This window comes from Ornithorhynchus anatinus, chromosome 5 (genome assembly GCF_004115215.2).
Source record: "Ornithorhynchus anatinus isolate Pmale09 chromosome 5, mOrnAna1.pri.v4, whole genome shotgun sequence".
NCBI lineage: Eukaryota > Metazoa > Chordata > Mammalia > Monotremata > Ornithorhynchidae > Ornithorhynchus > Ornithorhynchus anatinus.
Genome location: NC_041732.1, coordinates 18657536 through 18678047, shown reverse-complemented (window position 1 = coordinate 18678047; position 20512 = coordinate 18657536). Strand labels below are relative to the sequence as shown.

At 48.0% G+C, this 20512-nt stretch overlaps 1 protein-coding gene across 10 annotated transcripts in view; it reads right to left on the bottom strand.

Annotated features, from left to right (window-relative positions):
- ZFAND6 (zinc finger AN1-type containing 6) overlaps positions 1-20512 on the bottom strand; it is an 86921-nt gene that overhangs the window by 11073 nt on the left and 55336 nt on the right. For 6 of the 10 annotated variants that reach the window (XM_029065543.2, XM_029065551.2, XM_029065550.2 and 3 more), the window contains 3 exons: positions 8310-8480; positions 2409-2484; positions 47-147 (listed from right to left, as the gene is read on the bottom strand). In XM_029065543.2, coding sequence (XP_028921376.1) covers positions 47-147; positions 2409-2484; positions 8310-8463 — 331 coding nt within the window. In that variant the 5' untranslated portion in view covers positions 8464-8480. Of the gene's footprint in view, positions 1-46; positions 148-2408; positions 2485-8309; positions 8481-15511; positions 15673-20512 lie in introns of all 10 variants that reach the window. The other 4 variants (XM_029065546.2, XM_029065549.2, XM_039912289.1 and 1 more) reach the window with 1 other exon arrangement.

Genomic DNA, 20512 nt, shown 5'->3' with positions numbered 1-20512 from the left:
ATACATCTCACTCGAGATATTTTCCCGTGTCAGCTCTCATACGAACCTTGCAGTTCTTCTGTTTCAGGTACTGTTTTATCCACAGGTGTACTTTCCGCTTGGGGAGATGCTACCGTTTCGGTTAAAAGTGACTGATTTGATACCGGACTAAAAGGGAAAAAAAAACAAAAACACACACTTTCATATTTAGAAGACACTTTCAATATCCGGGCAGCAACTCTTAATTATTCCATTTTTTTTTTTTACTATGAGGTAACAAACAGTTCCATGGTCTTCAGAAAACTGCTGAAGTATCGGTAAGACTTGACTTTAAGCTTAACAGTTTTCCACTTGAGCCAGACTTCGGAACTGTGACGGGTAACTTTCGAACTAATTTGGAGTCCAATTCCAAACAAGTAGCCACTGAGGCTAATCCAATTTACCAAAGCAACAGCCCGAGCAACCAAATTAACGGTGATGTTGTTCAGAAGCAGAGGGGAAGTTGTGCATTTCTCACATTCCTTAGATGCCAATAAACCCAACGCATAGAAACAAACTAACAGAAGAAAGCTTGGGAACTCATTCGAGGGGGGAAGCGGCTCAGCAAACCAAATCAAACCCGGGGATGAAGACGATTCTAAAGATTGGGCATGCAGTTTTTGCTTTGAAGATGAATCATGGAGCAAAAGTATTTCAACAAAATTGGCTCTGCTTCTCAATGGCTCTAAGTCTCCATGTTGCCAAAGACTTCTGAGTTAAAGGCATACTCTTTCAGATGAAAACACAACTCTATTAAGGAGTTCAAATTAAACTGGGAGGCCATGAAAACCCACGGTATTGAACTCACAGAACACATTTAGACAAAGGGATGGGCAGGGGTAGGCAGTGTCTTTAAAATGGATTCAGTAGTCCTGTCAATTGGGCCCAGGTCATTTTTCTCACACTCTGAGGGGCTGGGGGTTAGTCCAAGAAATCGGAGGTTAAAGCCACAAATATCCAAAATCTCTCCTTTTCCCTTGGCATAGAATCCATGCTATCATCATGGAAAGGCTAGTTTCCCGTAGCTGACCTCAAATCCGGGGATTATAATCCACTAAACACCCACCTGGGCATTTTTCCACGGTACACCGTTGGGGTTTGAGAAATACCAGCTGCCACTGGCAATATATAGAACTTCCACTTCTATGCTAAATGGCAGGACAATTTCACTAGGAAGGTTATTCACCTCAAACTACAATGACAGTGCTTGCTATTACTTGGCAACCTAAGTGACGCTGTCTTCAAAGACTGATTAGATCTTGAAATAAAATCTATCATTTAGACACAATGAAACACTTCCCTAACTCCATGCAGAACGGTCATCTAAACGCTGCCCCAAATTAGGGTCCATTTCCAGGGCACCAGTGAAAGTTAAGAGCTAAACTGCCCATCTGGAAACCTTCCCGTACTGCTGCGGTATAAAAACCAAAGACGTAAAAGGGCACCCAGGATTTATACTGATCTCAGTTGGGAACGGCAGAATTATTTTTAAGCACATTGCCCCTGACAAAATCTCCCATCTCCCAAAGGTTGGTGAGCAGGGCAGATTCCTAGCATCATGACCGACACCAGCTCTCTCGAGGCACGGAGGCGGAGAGAATCAGAGCTGGGCTGTCATTCTCCGTAGGATCCCACAGACAGGGAGCCCTCTCGCTCAGTTTCTGAGACCTAACCTGGGTCTGCCTGACCCTACGTACCTCCCACGTACTCCCCCAAACCCCTCTACTAGAGTGCTCTGCCCGCTCCATACACCAGGGAAATACCAGCTGGGCCCTCCTGGGTGAACCTGGGTTCGGGGACCGAGAACTCATGCCGAGGACCTGATTATGGCTCAAGCCGCTTACACACTGCCACGCATGCTCCTTCCTCCCTGCTGGTCACGTTCTCGCTGGGGCCTGGGGCACGACGGGCGAGAAGGCGGCCAACGGGTAAATGTGGTCTTCACCCATGTTTGTCAGTTAAGGGGAGAGCTGGGACTAGAAGCCGTGTCCCCTGATTCCCAGGGCCGGGCTCTAATGTCAACAACTGCGGTACCTGTTAAGCGCTTCCTGTGTGCCGAGCACTCTTCTAAGCGCTGGGGTGGATTCAAGCCAAGTGGGTTGGACACAGTCCCTGGCCTACACAAGGCTCCCCGTCTTAACCTCCATTTTAGGGATGAGGTAGCAGAGGCACAGAGAAGTGACTTGCCCAAGGTCATGCAGCTGACAGGCGGCGGAGCCGGGATTAGCACCCAGATCTTTCCAACTTTCGGGCCCGTGGGCCACCCGACTTCTCTACCCGCTGGACCGTCAGGCGGGGCCGACGCTACTTCCCGGATGAGAACCCGTTATGAGGCCGGGCTCGGCCTCTCCTCTGAACCATTTTTCCGACTGAGATGGGACTCGGTTTACCTTGGCTGCATGGATGGGGATGATGTGGAGTCTAATGTGGACTGCTCCTCTGGGCCACTGCCACCCGTGCACTGACCTGGTAAAGAGTCAGACAGGCTATTTACGGAGGTTGCTGCAAGAGTACCGCGTTTCACGTTAGTATTTCCGGGTTGCGAACGCGCCCTCGATTTCATCTAAAAGAACGAGATCCATTTGCCACCACGTTTTTCCCGTAAGGACTACCGCTCACATCGGCAGGAGAAAATTCCGTTTTTTGGCGATTCCAGCTCGTTCGCCTCAAGTCGGGGGAAGAGTAAGACGGACTCAGTTGTACTGTAATAATCTCTAATGATTATTATTAGAGAAGCAGCGTGGCTCAGTGGAAAGAGCACAGGCTTTGGAGTCAGAGGTCATGGGTTCAAATCCTGGCTCGGGCACTTGTCAGCTGTGTGACTTTGGGCAAGTCACTTAACTTCTCGGTGCCTCAGTTACCTCATCTGTAAAATGGGGATTAAGACTGTGAGCCCGATGTGGGACAACCTGATTCCCCTGTGTCTACCCCAGTGCTTAGAACAGTGCTCGGCACATAGTAAGCGCTTAACAAATACCAACATCATCATCATGATGATGACAATGGTATCTGTTAGCCGCTTACTAGGTGCCAAGCACTGTACTATGCGCTGGGGGAAGATCCGAGGTAATCAGGTTGTCCCCCATGGGGCTCACGGGCCCATTGTACAGATGAGGCAACTGAAGCAGAGAGAAGTGACGTGGCTTGCCCAAAGTCACACAGCTGACGAGTGGCGGAGCCGGGATTAGAACCCATGACCTCTGCCTCCCAAGCCCGGGCTCTTTCCACTAAGCCACGCTGCTTCCCTGTTCCTTAGTTCAGGGCCCCGCACTTAGGAAGAGCTCAGACAACAATGATGTCGATGATCACGTGAAAAACAAAAACTATATAAATCTCACATCAGAAACTCCTAACAAGAAGAGTTTAAAATGGTGTTTTATCCCATGCGGCCTGTAAATCCTAAACAGACAGTTAATCCCCAGGAGGGAGCTGGGATTATTCCCACTGCAGAGATAAGGAAATAGTTGAGGTCCAAGGGAATTCAAGAGGCCAATCCAGGATGAGAAGTCCACCCTCGCGGCAGTCCGCTAAACCCATGCCACTCTCTGGCTGCCAACGAAAGGCTTCGTTGCCGTATGGCAACATATGGAATTTGGGGCCGAAGCAGGGTCATTTGTTTGAATTTTTAATGAGTTGATGACGATAATCATCATAATAGTAATGATAGCATTTGTTAGGCGCTTACCGTGTACTACGCACTGGGATGGATACAAGCAAATCGGGTTGGACAGAGTCCCTCTCCCAAGTGGGTCTTGGCTTAGTGGTAATAATAATAATAATAATGATAATGGCATTTGTTAAGTGCTTACTATGTGCCAAGCACTGTTCTAAGCGCTGAGGGAGATACAAGGTAATCAGGTTGTCCCAGGTGGGGATCAGAATCTTAATCCCCATTTTACGGATGAGGTAACTGAGGCACAGAGAAGTGCAGTGACTTGCCCAAAGTCACAGCTGACAAGTGGCAGAGGCGGAATTAGAACCCATGACCTGTGATTCCCAAGCCCATGTGGTCTTCCACTAGACCACGCTGCTTCCCTAAAGAGCACAGGCTTGGGAGTGAGAGGATGTGGGGTCTAATCCCCGTTCTGCCACTTGTCTGCTCTGCGACCGTGGGCAAGCCACTTAACTTCTCTGGGCCTCAGCTACCTCATCTGTAAAATGAGGATTAAGATTGGGAGCCCCATGTGGGCCAGGGACTGTGTCCAAACTGCTTAGCTACTATCTACCCCTGCGCTTAGAATAGTGCTGGGCCCATAGTAAGCACTGAACAAATAACATCATTATTATTGTTATTATTAATTCCCATTTTCCAGATGAAGAAACTGAGGCATGGACAAGTGAAGTGACTGGCCCAAGACCACCCAGCGGATGAGTGGTGGAGCTGGGATTAGAACCTAGATTCTTTTGACTCCCAGGCCCATGCTCTAACCACTGAGCCACGCTGCTTCTCATGGGCCACAGAGATCACTGTGCAGGCAGGACCAGAGACAGGGGGAACAGAGCTGACCAGGCGGACTGAGGGGCGACCTGGCACATCTGGGCAGAGCAATGGGTTATGCTGGTTACCCACGCCTCCAAACACCCAGGGGAAGGAGTGTTTCACCCACAGTCGGCCGTTACCCACCTAGGGAACTGCATCTTGGGGTGAGGTGAGTCCCTGGACGCCCTAAAGAGCACCTGGAGATCTGGCCTCGTCAGTTTGCACAGCATCTCTTGTAATCGATCAATGGTATTTACTGAGCGCTTACTATGTGCAGAACACTGTACTAAGCACTTGGGTGAGCACAATACTCTCCATCTCTAGACTGTAATCTCGTTGCGGGCAGGTAACGTGTCTGGTTATTGCTGTGTTGTCCTCTCCCAAGCACTTAATACAGTGCTCTGTGCACAGGAACTGCTCAATAAATACGACTGAATGAAGGAATGCATGAATACAACAGAATTAGCCGACACGTTCCCTGCCCGTAATGAGCTCACGGTCCAGAGGGGGAGACAGCCATTCATATGAATAATTGATAATATGTCATTTAAAGGTATGTACATAAGGGTTGTGGGTTTGAGGTGGGGCCAATATCAAATGTCCAAAGATCACAGATCCTTTACCCAGAAGGGACAAGGAGCTGGAAAAAAGAGAATTTCACCAGGGAAGGCCTCGAGGAGAAGATGTGACCTTAATTAGCTTCGCAAGGGCAGAGCACTGCCCCGGGAGAGCGACGCCTCCAAAAACCAGGCGTGATCAACTCTTTCCTGTGGGCCAATATTCGTGTGCCAGCCCCCGCTTCAAAAAAAACCACAACACTCTTTGTAAAATCAGCAGCCGCCTAACGTTCCTTAAATAGTATAAATAGAAATGGTGCTGGTGAGTGGGCAGAGCTCCCATGGGGGAGCATGAAATGCCGGTCCCTGATAAGGGGGACCCCCAAAATAAACTGGGCACGGTCACATCTTCCAAAGCCATTCCTCTCGCCCACTCAGAGCTCCCGCACCTAAACTCAGGTGCTTTTACCTGCTGGAGGCAGAAGCAGCAGCAGGAAGGAATAAGAGACATAATAATAATGATGGCATTTGTTAAGCGCTTACTAGGTGCCAGGCACTGTACTAAGCGCTAGGGTGGAAACAAGCAAATGGGGTTGGACATAGTCCCTGTCCCACAGGGGGTTCACAGTCTCAATCCCCATTTTACAGACGAGGCAACTGAGGCCCAGAGCATTTAGCGACTTGCCCAAGGTCACACAGCTGACAAGTGGCGGAGGCGAGATGGGAAGTCTTCCGACTCAGGTATGGGCTCAATCCACTAGATGTGAGGCCGAGCAGGTATCCCTCCCCTCTGTCCCTGTCTGGTGCCCTGACACTAAACATACTGCTAAACATGGCTGCTTCCTGGAGGCGGTGCCTGGCTTGGGAGGCTCTCCGGGAAATGGGCCCTTCATTTTAGATCTGCAGCTGCCTCTTGGTCTTTCTGCTCCCCTTCCTGTCAGCTGGGAGTCCATTCGTTCATCAGTCGTATTTATTAAGCGCTTACTGTGCACAGAGCACTGTACTAAGCACTTGGGAAAATACAATACAACAATAAAGAGTGATAATCCCTATCCACAGTGAGCTCAGTCTAGAGCAGGGGAAACAGTTCTCTGGATGTCTACCACAGCCTAACAGGATTCATTCATTCAGTCATATTTATTGAGCACTTACTGTGTGCAAAGCACCGTACTGACCGTTTGGAACAGATAGAGACAACAGATAGAGACAATCCCTACCCAAATTCAGGCTCACCTGCCATGCTTCCCCACCTTTAATCCACACTGGGTCCCAAACAAGAACGCATCTTTCCATCCCACTTTCTTTCTCCACCCTAAGACCAAGTCATTCATTCATTCGTATTTATTGAGCACTTACTGTGTGCAAAGCATTGTACTTAAAGCGCTTGGAAGACTTCAATATAACAAAAGACAGACATATTCCCTGCCCTGAACGAGCTCACTGTCCCAAACCCAAAGTCCATTTGGAATGACAGCCGACGAGAAAATGGACCCCTCCAGCCACCCAGGTTAGCACAGGGAAACTCCTTTCTCTTCTGTGACATCTGGCACCGGCAGGCAAAATCCAAGCCCTCCTCAGACTGTTGTTTTCCATGAGGTGACAATTGCCTGGTACAGTGGATAGAGCATGGGCCCGGGACCCAGAAGGTCGTGGGTTCTAATCCCGCTCCGCCTCTCATCTGTTGTGAGACCTCAAGCAAGTCACTTCACTTCTCTGAGCCTCAGTTCTCTCGTCTGTAAAATGGGGATTGAGACCGGGAGCCCCACGTGGGACAATGACTGTGCCCAACCCCATTTGCTTGTAACCACCCCAATGCTTAGTACAGTGACTGGCACACAGTAAGCGCTTAAATACCTCAATTATCATTATCCCCTTCTAGACTGTCAGCTCGTTGTGGGGTAGAGATTGTCTCTGTTGCTGAATGGTGCTTTCCAAGCGCTGAGGCTAGTGTTCTGCACGCAAGAGGTGCTCAATAAATACAACCGAATGAATGAATTGCCACACGGGGAAGGTGCTGACACTGCCTCATGGAAACACTGCTCGAGGGCTGCTTGGGAGAACGCCAAGCCATGCCGAAGCTCTTCCAATACCTGGGGGCAGAAACTGGAATGTAAGGGCGAGATGAACCTCTTCATCTGCCCTTCCAAAACAACCTGGGACAGAGGCGGGGAGAAAATGCCCTTCAGGGTGTCTCCTCCTCGGGCTAAGCCGAATCTGGGGAAGGTTTGGGTCAAGCATCCTCCCCTGCTCTGTCAGGGCTGGAACCTGATTGGGACTGTAGATTGGGCCTGACTCTAGACTGTAAGCTTGTTGCGGGCAGGGAATGTGTCTGTTTATTGCTATACTGATCTCTCCCAAATGCTTGGCGCACAGTAAGCGCTCAATAAATATGACCGAATGAATGACCGGGACAACGAGCTCCTTGCCATTCATTTCCTCCAGCCATCGCCCGCTCTGGTCCTCCTGGGGGGACGCTGCCCCCTTCCTCTCCCTCCTCCCCTCCCCATTCCCCCTACTCCCTCCCTCTGCTCTACCCCATTCCCCTCCCCACAGCACTTGTGCATATTTGGATATATTATTTATTATTCTATTTTATTAATGATGTGGATATATCTATGATTTTATTTATCTATTTTGATGGTATTGATGCCTGACTACTTTTGTTTTGCTGTCCCCCTTTTTAGACTGTGAGTCCGTTGTTGGGCAGGGATTGTCTCTATCTGTTGCCAAACTGTACATTCCAAGAGCTTAGGAAAGTGTAAGTGTTCAGAAGTGCTCAATAAATACGATTGCATGAATGAATGCCACACTCAGCTCCCTGGGTGCCTTTTCTGTGTTGGGCCAGACACTGACACCCATTTCTCGTCTCAAGCCACAAGCTCAGCCGTGGATATATTCCCCTTCTCTCTGGTTTGAGCTCTGAACCTCCCAGCCCTCTAAGCCCAGCATTCCTCGCAGCATGAAAATCCCACAAACTCCCACTGGTGCCCCCCCACCCATTTCTGTTCCTTCTTCCTGAAGACTCAATGCCAAAATCCCACCGGGCTTTCTTCTGCGACATCCCCAAGTTGGCCTCCACCTGCCAGGGATTCCCCAGTCTCTCTACCTTCCCAACACACCCACATTCCTTCCCCACCCGGTTGTTATCTGTCGAGTTCAGGCCACTGCTATTTGGACATCTTCCAGGGAGAAGGAGAGGCTTTTTATAATCTTCCTCACCTAGATGCTTCAAGCGCAAACAAGGAAGGACTTACCAGGTGGGCTAATTCTACCATTACTGCTATTCTGTCTTTGGAGGTGTTCTTTGTAGCACACTGAACACATGCCATTCGTCCGAGGATTTCCATAGAACCCGCAGCCAGTAGAACAGAGCATAGGCACTTGGCTATGGTTAGTTTCTTGGGCCATGTTCCTCTTCTGCAAATCTGGGGAAAAAAATTAAAAAGGGACCCCATTAGACCATTCAGACAGACCCACCTTCACATTTCACAACATTTATAGCACAGAACCTCTGTGGTAAGTAAAAAAAACACAAATCTAACTCCCAACCTTATCCTCTCATCCTCCAAATAAGGGCAGATCTCAATCCTTAAACCTGGTCCGTTGAAAACTGGATGAATTTCTATGATCTTAGAGTCCCTTGGATTGTAGAGTAACAATTGATCTGCAAAGATCAGATTTTTGGAGGCAACTTTAGGAAAATACACCACACAGAATTGGGATTGTTCAGATCAGACCAGTGAGCTCAAGATCCTTTTGCTGCTTTAAAAAACTGTACTTCCCCATGTGACCTGAAACAGGCTTAGCCCTAAGGTGCCTGAGGATTCTGGAATTTGCAGGTTGCATGTCCCAGAGGGTTGCGGAGGGTCTGACGCCCCCCAGGCAGGACAGGGATGCAGTCCTGGTTTTCAACGGCATAACATGCCACGCCGAGTAATTAATTGTTTCTGTTTGGTTTATTTGGTCCTCTGCAATCTCTGCCCCATGGTACGAAAATCAGCCGTCCACGAAATGGACTGGCCATTTCACCTTCGCTGTGCTGCCAGGATACATCCCCTTCTCCCACTTTCACATATTCTTTTGAAATCAGCCTTTCCCCTTCAGCATTATTCTCTTCTTGGCCCAGTGGTAACCCTACAAAACATTTTCCTGAATACTCCTTCATTCAATCTCATTTATTGAGCGCTTACTGTGTACCAAGGACTGTATTAAACGCTTGGGAAAGTACAACACAACAGTAGACACATTTGTCCTTCAGGTAATTTCTGGACCAGGGAAGCTTCAAAGCATAATCGTCACCTTACGAACTTTGTGTACGTTGAACAAGACCAAAGCGGGAAAACAAACCCCGGGTGAGAAGCAGCATGGCCCAATGGATAGAGCACAGGCCTGAGAGTCAGAAAGTCCCGGGTATTAATCCCACCTCCGCCATGTGTCGGCTGTGTGACTCTGGGCAAGTCTCTTCACTTCTCCATGCCCGTTACCTCATCGGTCAAATGGGGATTAAGACTGTGAGCCCCACGTGGGATGGGGACTGTGTCTAACCTGATAAGCTTGTATCTACCCAGCATTTAGCACAGTGCCTGGCACATAGTATGTGCTTAACAAATATCATAAAAAAAGGAAAGCAGCCAGACGGTAGGGCAAGGACTACCGAAGTCATCAACTACTGTGTCGGCTGTGGTCGGTGGGCGGAAGGCCTTTCTGATACGTCATTTTCCTGCCACGATGCAAATGGCTCGTTGGCACGTTTGATTTACGGCCAAACAACCCTCAACTCTTCTCCTCTTACTTATTAAAAAAACACAACACACAAACAGAAAAAAAAAATGCTGAAATGATGCCTACACCCTGCCCTTCTCCAAGAGAGTGGGAGGATAATTGCAGATTAGTCCACACTTAAATACCAAACAAAGCATGACTGGCAGAAGGGAGAAGCAAGTAATTATGTAGGGTCCAGATTACATGGTATCTCTGCCCCTTGAGTAGACTGAAGAGTCCAAAACACCAGTAACTGTTCTATCGCGTTTATTTACAGAAAAGTCTTTTAATAAGAGCCTAAGGCTGAACAAACACTTTGGTCACCAAACAAAGCTTCCATCAGAAACCTGCTGGCGAGAGACAAATTTTAAAAAATTACTCCCTCAGACTCTGTCACAAGACTCTCACCACCCTCCCTGGGCTCCTTTGAAGGAACTCAAGGGCTTGTCTCCCATTTGCACCAATATGGGCTAAAAATCATAATGGCTACTGGTGCCTCACAATACATGGTTATCCGCCAGCCTCATGACACAGGGAAGACCATTCGTCACTTTTCTTATATCACGCTACTGCCCCAGATATTCATCTGCCCAGCCATTAGGCAACACCCGCTTGGCCATTTTCGAATGACTTGCCCTTGTCCACTCAGTGCTGGTTTTGTTTTTGATTAAATGTAAACATTTCAATGCTTGGGTCCAACAATTATTCTTGGGACCAGCCCAAGATTCAATTAAATGCCATTCAAAAAGCGCAGGCAAAACAGACCAATTCCATGGATCGATCTATAGACCAAAATGTAGTTTTCGCCTTTTCGATTAGAACCTACTTACACACAGATCATTCCATAAAGGCTTCTTGTGCTGTAATCTCATGGTGGTCAGAGAAACAGAGTAGTATACATATATAGATATATAGAGAGAGATATATCTATTTAGCTAAAGTATACCTTGTCTCCTTTCTTTACAAACAATTTACTTGACAGTTTGCTCTCAACTTCCCACCAAATAACCAACTGGGGCACTTTTTAAGCTTTTCCACATGTTCAATCATCCGGTCATGTTTTATTAAATGTTTGAGGAAACAGGGAGAATCTCCCCTCACCAAATCCCTTCATTCTTTAAACTTTCCCTTTTCACTCCCTCCTTGAAGAACTACAAGTCTAGCTGCTAATCTGGGCTAAATTTATGTTCAAATTTTCCAAAAGGTCCTGGTGACAGTTGCCAAAAGAACTGCAGAAAATGTGCTGTGGGACCTTGGACAAATCACTTAACATCTCTGTGCCTTCAGCTACCTCATGTGTAAAATGAGGATGAAGACCTCGAATCCCATCTGGGACAGGAACTGTGCCCAACCCAATTTGCTTGCATCCACCCCAGCACTTAGTACTGTGCCTTGGAATACAGTAAGCACTTAAAGTACTTAAATACCATCATCATTCTTCTTCTTAACAGATACAATTATTATTTTTTCTATTATTGCATTTCCCAGGAAGCAAAGAAACTGACTTTGACCTCTTGAACCAGTAAGGGAGGATCCTGGAAAGAGTAGAGTACCACCTCCCCCTCCCCACACCACCTTCAACCACCTCACCCCACTTCTTTGAGTTCCCTTGGTAGGGTGAAAGATTTCTCTCCTTCTCCTAGTGCTGGTTTGGGTGAAGGGTCTCTTCATCTAGTTGTGCAAAGCTGGTTCCCCATAAGTAAGCCCAAATCTCCTAAAGGAAGGCCGGGGAAGTGAGGGTGGGTCCTTCATTCATTCAATCGTATTAAGCGCTTTCTGTGTGCAGAACGCTGTAGTAAGCGCTTGGGAGAGTACAATACAACAATAAACAGTGACATTCCTTGCCCACAGCGAGTTTACAGTCTGGGGTGGGGAGGGAGAGGGGTGGAGACAGACATCAATACAAATGAAGAAAATTACAGATAAGAGCTAAGGCCTGGGGGGGGGGAGAGCAAAGGGAGCAAGTCAGGGCGACCCAGAAGGGAGTGGGAGATGAAGAAAAGTGGGGTTTAGTCTGGGAAGGCCTCTTCAAAGAGATGTGCCTTCAGTAAGGTTTTGAAAAGGGGGGGGGGCGGAGGGGAGTTATTTTCTCTCGGATTTGAGGACGGAGGGTGTTCCAGGCCAGAGGTAGGATGTGGGCGAGGGGTCAGTGGCGAGACAGGCAAGATGGAGGCACAGTGAGGAGATTAGCTCTAGAGGAACAAAGTGTGTGGGCTGGGTTGTAGAAGAGAAACAAGGTGACGTAGGAGGGAACAGGGTGATGGAAAGCTTTAAAGCCAATGGTGAGGAGTTTCTATTTGATGTAGAGGTGGATGGGCAACCACTGGAGTTTTTTGAGGGTGACATTTTTGAATGTGTTTGTAGAAAAATGATCCGGGCAGCAGAGTGAAGTATGGACTGGATGGGGGAGAGACAGGAGGTTGGGAGGTGAGCAAGGAGGCTGATGCAGTAATCCAGGAGGGGTAGGATGGTGATTGTATTAACGTGGCAGCAGTCTGGGTGGATTTTAGCGATGTTGTAAAGGTGGGACCATCAGGATTTGGTGACTGTCTGAATATGTGGGCTGAATGACAAAGCAGAGTCAAGGATAACGCCAAGGTTACGGGCTTGTGATACAGGAAAGATGGTGATGCCGCCTACAGTGATGGGAAAGTCAAGGGGAGGACAGGGTTTGGGCGGGAAGATAAGAAGCTCTGTTTTGGATGTGTTAAGTTTGAGGTGACGGGAGGACATCCAAGTAGAGATGTCTTGAAAGCAAGAGAGAAACGCAAGACTGCAGAGAGGGAGAGGGATTAGGGCAGGAGATGTAGATTTGGGCATCATCTACATAGAGATAGTAGTTGAAGCCACAGGAGCAAATGAGCTCTCCAAGGGAGTGGGTGTAGAAGGAGAACAGAAGGGGACCCAGAACTGAACCTTGAGGGACCCCCACAGGTAGGGAGTGGGAGGGAGGAGGAATCCACAAAGGAGACCGAGAAGAAATGGCCAGAGAGATAAGAGGAGAACCAAGAGAGGACAGAGACAGGGAAGCCATGGTGGGATCACGTTTCTAGGAGAAGGGGTTGGTCTGCAGGGTCCAAGGCAGCTGCGAGATTGAAGAGGATTGGGATGGATCAATCGATGGTATTTATTGAAAGCTTACTGCATTACTCAGCATTTGGAAGAGTACAATACAACACAGCTGGCAGACTCATTCCCTGCCCCCTCTAGACTGAAGGACATTAACATAAATGAATAATTTATTCACAAAGCACTGCAGAGCAGAAGATGGGGTGAATCCCAAATGCCCGAAGGGTACCGTTCAATGATCTGTTTGGGTGGATGATAGAGTTTGGATTTTTTCCCCCCATGTGAATCTTAGTAGTATTACATCGGTTTGAATTTATTCCTCACACTTCAAAAATTCTATCTCCAATTAAAATATTTTCTAGTAGACACGCGAAATGATTCTGGAGAGTCTTTTCAAAGTGGCAGAGTCCCCTTTCGAACTCTGGCCGGGTATCACATCTCTTTTATTCCTTTTGAATGCCTTGCCCGGAGAAAAGTTAGTAAGGCTTCTCATTCCGTTTATGTTAGGAAGGTAGCTCCTCTTTAACATTGGCACCCGCTCTTTCCACATTGAAACGACACTTAGGATGGAGGTTATTAATTAGTGTGGTACCTGGCATTCAGTAGGTACTCAATACATACCCCTGTTGGGAACTTGGCATGATAACCTAGCCCCCAACCGAATGGCCTTGTCTTGGTTCTTTTCTTGCTGATTCCTTGCTGCACATCATCTATCAACTGGGCACACAGCTCCCGAAATCTGTCCTGGACTCCTATGCCTCTTTATCTTCTCTCTTTCTCTGAGGGATATTATCTTCCCCCTCGGCTTTGGGATAAAGCTCTCTTTGGAATAAATACTCTGACCACATCAAGCGAAGGGTCAGAAATCATGTTGTACTTTTTACTCAAAAAAAAAAATCATTAAACAGAAAAATGGGGAAGGGCGGAGTGGCTGTGCGGGTGCACCTAGTATGTAGAGCATTAGACTGTGTTGGCTTTTCCCACAGATTGGGCCAGGTGAGTGAAATCCCCGTCTTTTTTTTAATGATACTGGTTAAGTGCTTACTCTGTGCCAAGCACTGCACCATAAGCACCGGGATAATAATACTAATTTGGCATTAGTTAAGCGCTTCCTATGTGCCATGCACTGTTCTAAGAGCTGGGAGATACAAGGTAATCAGGTTGTCCCACACGGGGCTCACAGTTTTAATACCCATTTTCCAGATGAGGTAACTGAAGCAGAGAGACATTAAATGACTTGCCCAAAGTCACACAGCAGTGGCGGAGTCATCAGGTTGGAGAGTCCCAGTCCCATACGGGGCTCACAGTTCAAGCAGGAGGGTCAAGAGGTAGTTAATCCCCATGTTCCAGATGAGGAAACTGAGGCACAGAGAAGTGAAATGACTTGTCCAAGTTCACACAGCAGACAGGTGGTGAAAACGGGGTTAGTCCTTTCAGACTAGAGGAGGTTAGGGAGCGACAGCAGGGCCTACATCCCCTTCCGCCACGGAAGGCAATCGACCACATCCCCACAGGCCACTGCCTCAGCCCCGCCTCCGCTTCGAGAACACCATGATAGAGGCAGGGACCCCCGGAAGAGGTGCGGCAGCTGGAACACAAGCCGGGTGGGGGAAGCGGTCCCCCTTTGCCACTTCTTGCCAATGCCAACTGGTGACAAACATGACCGGGCACCAGAGTGGGGCTCTGCTCTTCCCCAGCCCCATCTCCCATTTCCACCTATCACTGGGCAAAATGATAACTCTTATCGGTTACTTAGAGAAGCAGCACAGCCCAGTGGCTAGAGTCCGGGCCCGGGGGTCAGAAGGATCTGGCTTCTAATCCTGACTCTGCCCCTTGTCTGCTGTGTGACCCTGAGCCAGTCACTTCACTTCTTTGGGGCTCCATTTCCTCATCTGTGAAATGGGGATTAAGGCTGGGAGCCCCATTATGGGATATGGACTGTTTCCCATCTCCTGACTTTGTATCTACCCCAGTGCTTAGAAGGGTGCCTGGCTCATAGTAAGTGCTTAAATAACCTTAAAAAAACAAACCACAAAGACACATACATACACACACAGAATGTAGGTCTGCTAGTCAAATACTAAAAGACCCAACATCAACACAAACAAGAATGCAATCCTGTGAAAATTTGACACAGACGGTCATCAGCTAAGGATGTAGAGACTGGAGGAAACCTCTGTGAGATAACTATGGTTTTCAACAGTGTCAGAAGTACCTGTCCTCAAAGTCCCATAGGACAAGGTTTCAAAACATCGCCAGCTTCCCAAGTACCCCAAAGCCCTGCACAAAAGCGAATGAAAACTTATCGCTTTACAATTTGACACAGACGGTCATCAGCTAAGGATGTACAGACTGGAGGAAACCTCTGTGAGATAACTACGGTTTTCAACAGTGTCAGAAGTACCTGTCCTCAAAATCCCATAGGACAAGGTTTCAAAACATCGCCAGCTTCCCAAGTACCCCAAAGCCCTGCACAAAAGCGAATGAAAACTTATCGTTCACCTACAACCTGAAAACATTCAAAGCGATTATTTCTATGCTTCTAGGGAGGAAAAATGGTTACCTTGAAGTGGGGGGGGCGGGTCTGGACAAGAGCCAGAGAATTTCAGATCAATCTCATACCAACCTTTTCCGGTGTCCAGTTCACGGGGCACGGCGGCCCCTCTGTGGCAGACTCGGAGGTGCCGGGGAGAGAAATCACACGGAGACCGCTCCTATAGTCCTGAGCCCCGCGGGTGGACCCTCTAGGTCGGGGTGAAGCTGGGGGGACAGCTTCCCGGGCCGTACCTGTTTAATGGATGGACAGGCTTGTCAGGGCAGTCCATCTGACCCTCAATTGCCCAGAGAAGTGGTGGAAGGGGAGTACGGACCTTCACCTTAATTGCAGTCCTGCTGTCACTAACGCCTAAAGGAGGCTGGGGAACGACAAACAAAACAGGATCTGGCCCCTGGTGACGCTTAGTTATTGCTTTTTCTGGCCATTCTCCATGGGAGAAAAAACATTTTAAAGGCGTGGGGCTCAGTTAGGGGACCCTCTACGGTGTTCAGTTGGTTGAAGAAAAAGGCCTAAGCAGCTAGGGCTAGTCAGTCTTCTTGGAACTCTACTGCCTGAGGAAGGAGTCAAACCAGACACACCAAGACAGAGAGAATACAATCTAGAACCCCATTCGACCACCTGGTGGCATTAAGGCTAACTAACTCGCCAGGTGACACCACATTAGTTAATTTGGTTAGACACAAATCGAGCAGAAACTTAAATCAACAGGCATCAAATGCCTTTTTGCCTCAGCTAGCTGAAGATCGGTGACTAGGAGATCCATGTCAGGCTTGAAGAGCCTTCCTGGAATTTCCAGAAGGGAAAAAGGTTTAGTTTTCTTTTAAATCAAGGAAGCCTTCTCTTGAAAATTAGCAGGATAAAGGTCAGAACCCTCCGTCAATGATTGAATTCATTCATTCATTGACTCACTCATTTAATCATATTTATTGAGCGCTTATTCTGTGCTTTGCCATATTAAGCACTTGCGAGTAAATAATACAATGATAAAGAGACACAATCCCTGCCCACAATGAGCTTGTAGTGTAGAGGCGGGGAGGCAGACGTGAATACAAATAAATAAAATTACAGATGTACTTAAGTGCTGTGGGGCTGGGAGGCAGGAAGAGCAAAGGGAACAAGTCAGGGTGACGCAAAAAGGCGTGGGAGATGAGGAAGGGTGGGGCTTAGTCTGGGAAGGCCTCTTGGAGGAGATGTGCCTTCAATAATAAGGCTTGGGGGGAAGAGGGGAGGATGAGTAATTGTATGTTGAATTTGAGGGAGGGCATTCCAGGCCAGAGGCAGGATGGGGCAAGGGGTTGGCGGGAGATAGGCGAGATCGAGGCACAGTGAAGAAGGTTAGAGGAGCAAAGTGTGTGGGCTGGGTTGTAGTCGGAGAGTAGCGAGGTGAAGTAGGTGGGGGCAAGGTGATGGAGTGCTTTAAAGCCACTGGTGAGGCGTTTTTGTTTGACGCGGTGGTGGATGGGCAACCACTGGAGTTTTTTGAAGAGGAGGGTGACGTGTTCTGAAGACAGGGCAGCAGAATGAAGTATGGACTGGAGTCGGGAGGACAGGAGGCTGGGAGGTTAGCAAGGAGACTGAATATGACATATTGATGACATGGACCTTAAAATAGGAGTTAATATTCAAGCCCAGAGTGACAAACTCCCTGATCGAGGTAAAGAACCTATTTTTTTTTCAGTGCTATCTGTTAAGCACTTAGAATGTGCTAGGCACTATATAAAGCACTGAAGTAGATAGCAGCTAATCAGGTAGGATCAGAAGCCAGGTCCCCTAACTCCCAGACCCCAGTTCTTTTCACTAGGCCACGCTGCTTTTCCCAGATTCAGTGTCTCTGTGATTTTCTTCCTTTCTCTGAGGCTGGGTTAAACCAGGGTTTAAGAAATGTTGCCTGAGATTATCCCCCAAACAAATGATGTCACTGCCTTTAGGTGCTTCTATTGGCTTATCTGTTTGTTTGGGGCCTTATCTATCTCAAAAGCTCTCTGCCCCTTGCTGGGATGGCTAGCTATACAGAGGATTAGTCACTCCTTGGTCCCGAAGGCAGACAAAGTATTTGTTGAACTTAGCTCCTCTGATACCAGCCTAATCATTGTACCTGGATCTCCCATCTCTCACCCACCCTCTCACCCACATCCTGCCTCGGGCCTGGAACGCCCCCCCTTCTCGTATCTATTCCTCTCCCCACCTTCCAAACCTCACTGAAGGCATAACTCCTCCAAGAGGTCTTCCCTAAATGCTCCTTTATCACCCCTTCTATGTCACCCTTTGTTCACCCCTAAGGCCCCCAACCAGCCCGAGGCACTTATGGCCATGTCTGTAATTCATTTATTTCTAGTAATATCCACCTCCCCTTCTAAACGGTAAACTCACTGTGGGCAAGGAATCTGTTATATTGTTCGGTTGCACTCTCCTAAGCACTTAATCAGCACCCTGCACTCACTAAACGCTCAGTAAGTATTAGTGATTAACCTAGGACAGGCCGATTGCCTCATTTCAGAGGGAGGCCCGAAATGACTTCTTTGGTTAGTTCATTCATTCATTCGATCGGATTTATTGAGCGTGGACCGTGCGCAAAACACCGTACTAAGCGCTTGGGAAATTACACTACAGCAACTGACAAAAGGAAAGTCCTAGTGTGTTAGGAAAGTAGAGACAGAACTTGAAATCTATTCCTGCAGCCCCAGGTACCGAGAAACTGCACCACACACACCACATCGGGGAGGAATATTGCAAAAATAATCCCTCGGGATTCAGTTGACGTATTTAGCATTTTCGTACAGTGTTTAAGGCAATTTGCAGGGCACAGAGAGTGTAGAACCACACTGGAGCCAGGAGAGGGCACAATAATGCCATTTTAACCAACTAAAAACTTGATTCTAAAGGAAAAATGTTCCATCACATTCACAGCTTTGGTTCCATTGGAGAGATTTTTTGTTTTTTAAATACTCTAACCCCTATCTAGAGGCTGTGGAAACTACTTTGACGATGAAAGAGACAGAGAAAACGCAAGCGGTTCAGGGGAGTCCCATTTTTCAGGTCAGTTTTTCAGGTCAGTCAAATGGGCGAACATTTGACTAAGTTGCGAAAAGTAAAGAAAACGGGTCGTGTGGAGAGGGTTGGAGGTCTCTGGGAGGTTGGCTACTGCTCCAACCTTCAACCTGAGAGGCAAAGAAAAGTAAAGAAAACGGGTCGTGTGGAGAGGGTTGGAGGTCTCTGGGAGGTTGGCTACTGCTCCAACCTTCAACCTGAGAGGCAAAGGCAGGGAACCGCTTGGTTCTGGGAGTCAGAAGATCACGGGTTCGAATCCCAGATCCACTGCTTGTCTGCGGTGCGACCTCGGTCAAGTTACTTCGCTTCTCTGTGCCTCAGTTCCCTCTCCTGGAACATGGGGATTCAGGTGAGCCCCATATTTGAGACTGGGAGCCCGCTGTGGGCAGGGATTGTCCCTCTTTATTGCTGAAGTGTACTTTCCCAGCGCTTAGTAAAGTGCTTTGCACACAGTAAGCGCTCAATAAATACAACTGAACAAACGGATGTGGGACGGGGACGGTGTTCAACCTGATTAGCCTGTATCTACCCCAGTGCTTAGCGCGGTGCCTGGCACATAGCAAGCGCTTAACAGATACCATCTTGGTCAGGGTGGACCACCCTAGCTGAAAACCCTCCAGTTGGGTGGTCAGGGCTGCCATCACCCAAACTCCTTGAACACATCGGGACTCTGGTCACAAAGGCTGGAAATCCGAGGCTTCCCCCTCCCGGGCTTGTGAGTCGGTCAGTCAACTGTACTTACTGAGCGCTTCCTGGGTGCAGAGCACTGTACCGAGCGCTTGGGAGAGTACGACACAACAATAAACCGACACATTCACTGCCCAAAGCGAGCTTACAGTCTAGGGGGCTGTCGGAAGGGCACAGCTAATCCACAACAGGGAGGACCCGCACCGGGATAAACTAAAGGTCCTCCAATTTACAGAAGGAAAAATCGTTCAACTGCACTGTACTCTCCCAGGTCCTTAATACAGTGCTCTGCACCCCGTAAGCATTCAATAAATACCACTGATTCATTCATTCAATAGTATTTATTGAGCGCTTACTATGTGCAGAGCACTGTACAATTCGGCACCGATGGACTGATTAATGAGATGCTCCCGAAATACTTGTAACAGTGTTTTCCCAGCACAACGAAAATATGTGCCGATCTCCTGCTAAATCTGTCTTGTTTTCTAGGGTAATTTCTGTGTGAATGAGTTTTGTAGACTTCCCCTCTAGACTGTAAATTGGTTGGGGGCCAGGAATGCATGAGTGTTATTGTACTCTCCAAGGCGCTTAGAACAGTGCTTCGCATGCAGTAGGTGCTCAATAAATACAACTGAATGAATACGATTGATTATATGGCCCAAAATTAATAAGGTAACTAGGACAAAATTATAAGAAGGTAAAAGTGTTGAGGTCACCAAGTTTAGCCACCAGTGCTGAAAGAAGAGTTGGTGTCACTTTCAAAAATATCATTTTTAAGTGAACACCAGCAAAATGTAGGCCCAGGTGAATGGGGGATCCTGACGATCAGGGTCCAGCCAGGAGCAGGCAGTTGGCTGGACTACCAGATCCCGGCTTCACAACCCCTGACTACACAGCTTCTCACTGCTTGCCTCTTAAGGGAGGCTCTCTCAAGGCAAGGAAAGAACTGGTCTGAGATGGTTCTACTTATTCACCGGCACGGAGGCAGGGGCCTGGCGCAGAAGACCACTCCGAGACCCCGCTGAATCCCAGGATCGTGTTCAACTAAATTTGCAGAAGGAATGGCGAGAGGTATCCCAAACCCCAGAATATCAAGTAATTACCAAACACCCAATCATCTCCCTTAAACTCCAACGGGCAGTCATCTTATGGGGCTACCAATCTTTACAAAATCAAAGCCGGAACCAAAAATAGACAGAAATAAGTAAAAGGTCCACGCCAGACTGACAGCCCCCTTCAAGCCCGACTGATTCTATTAGCTCATAGGGAGAAAAACCTAGAATTTGCAAACTGAGGAATTTACATCTTTCGAGGTAACACCTACCTGCAGGTGCA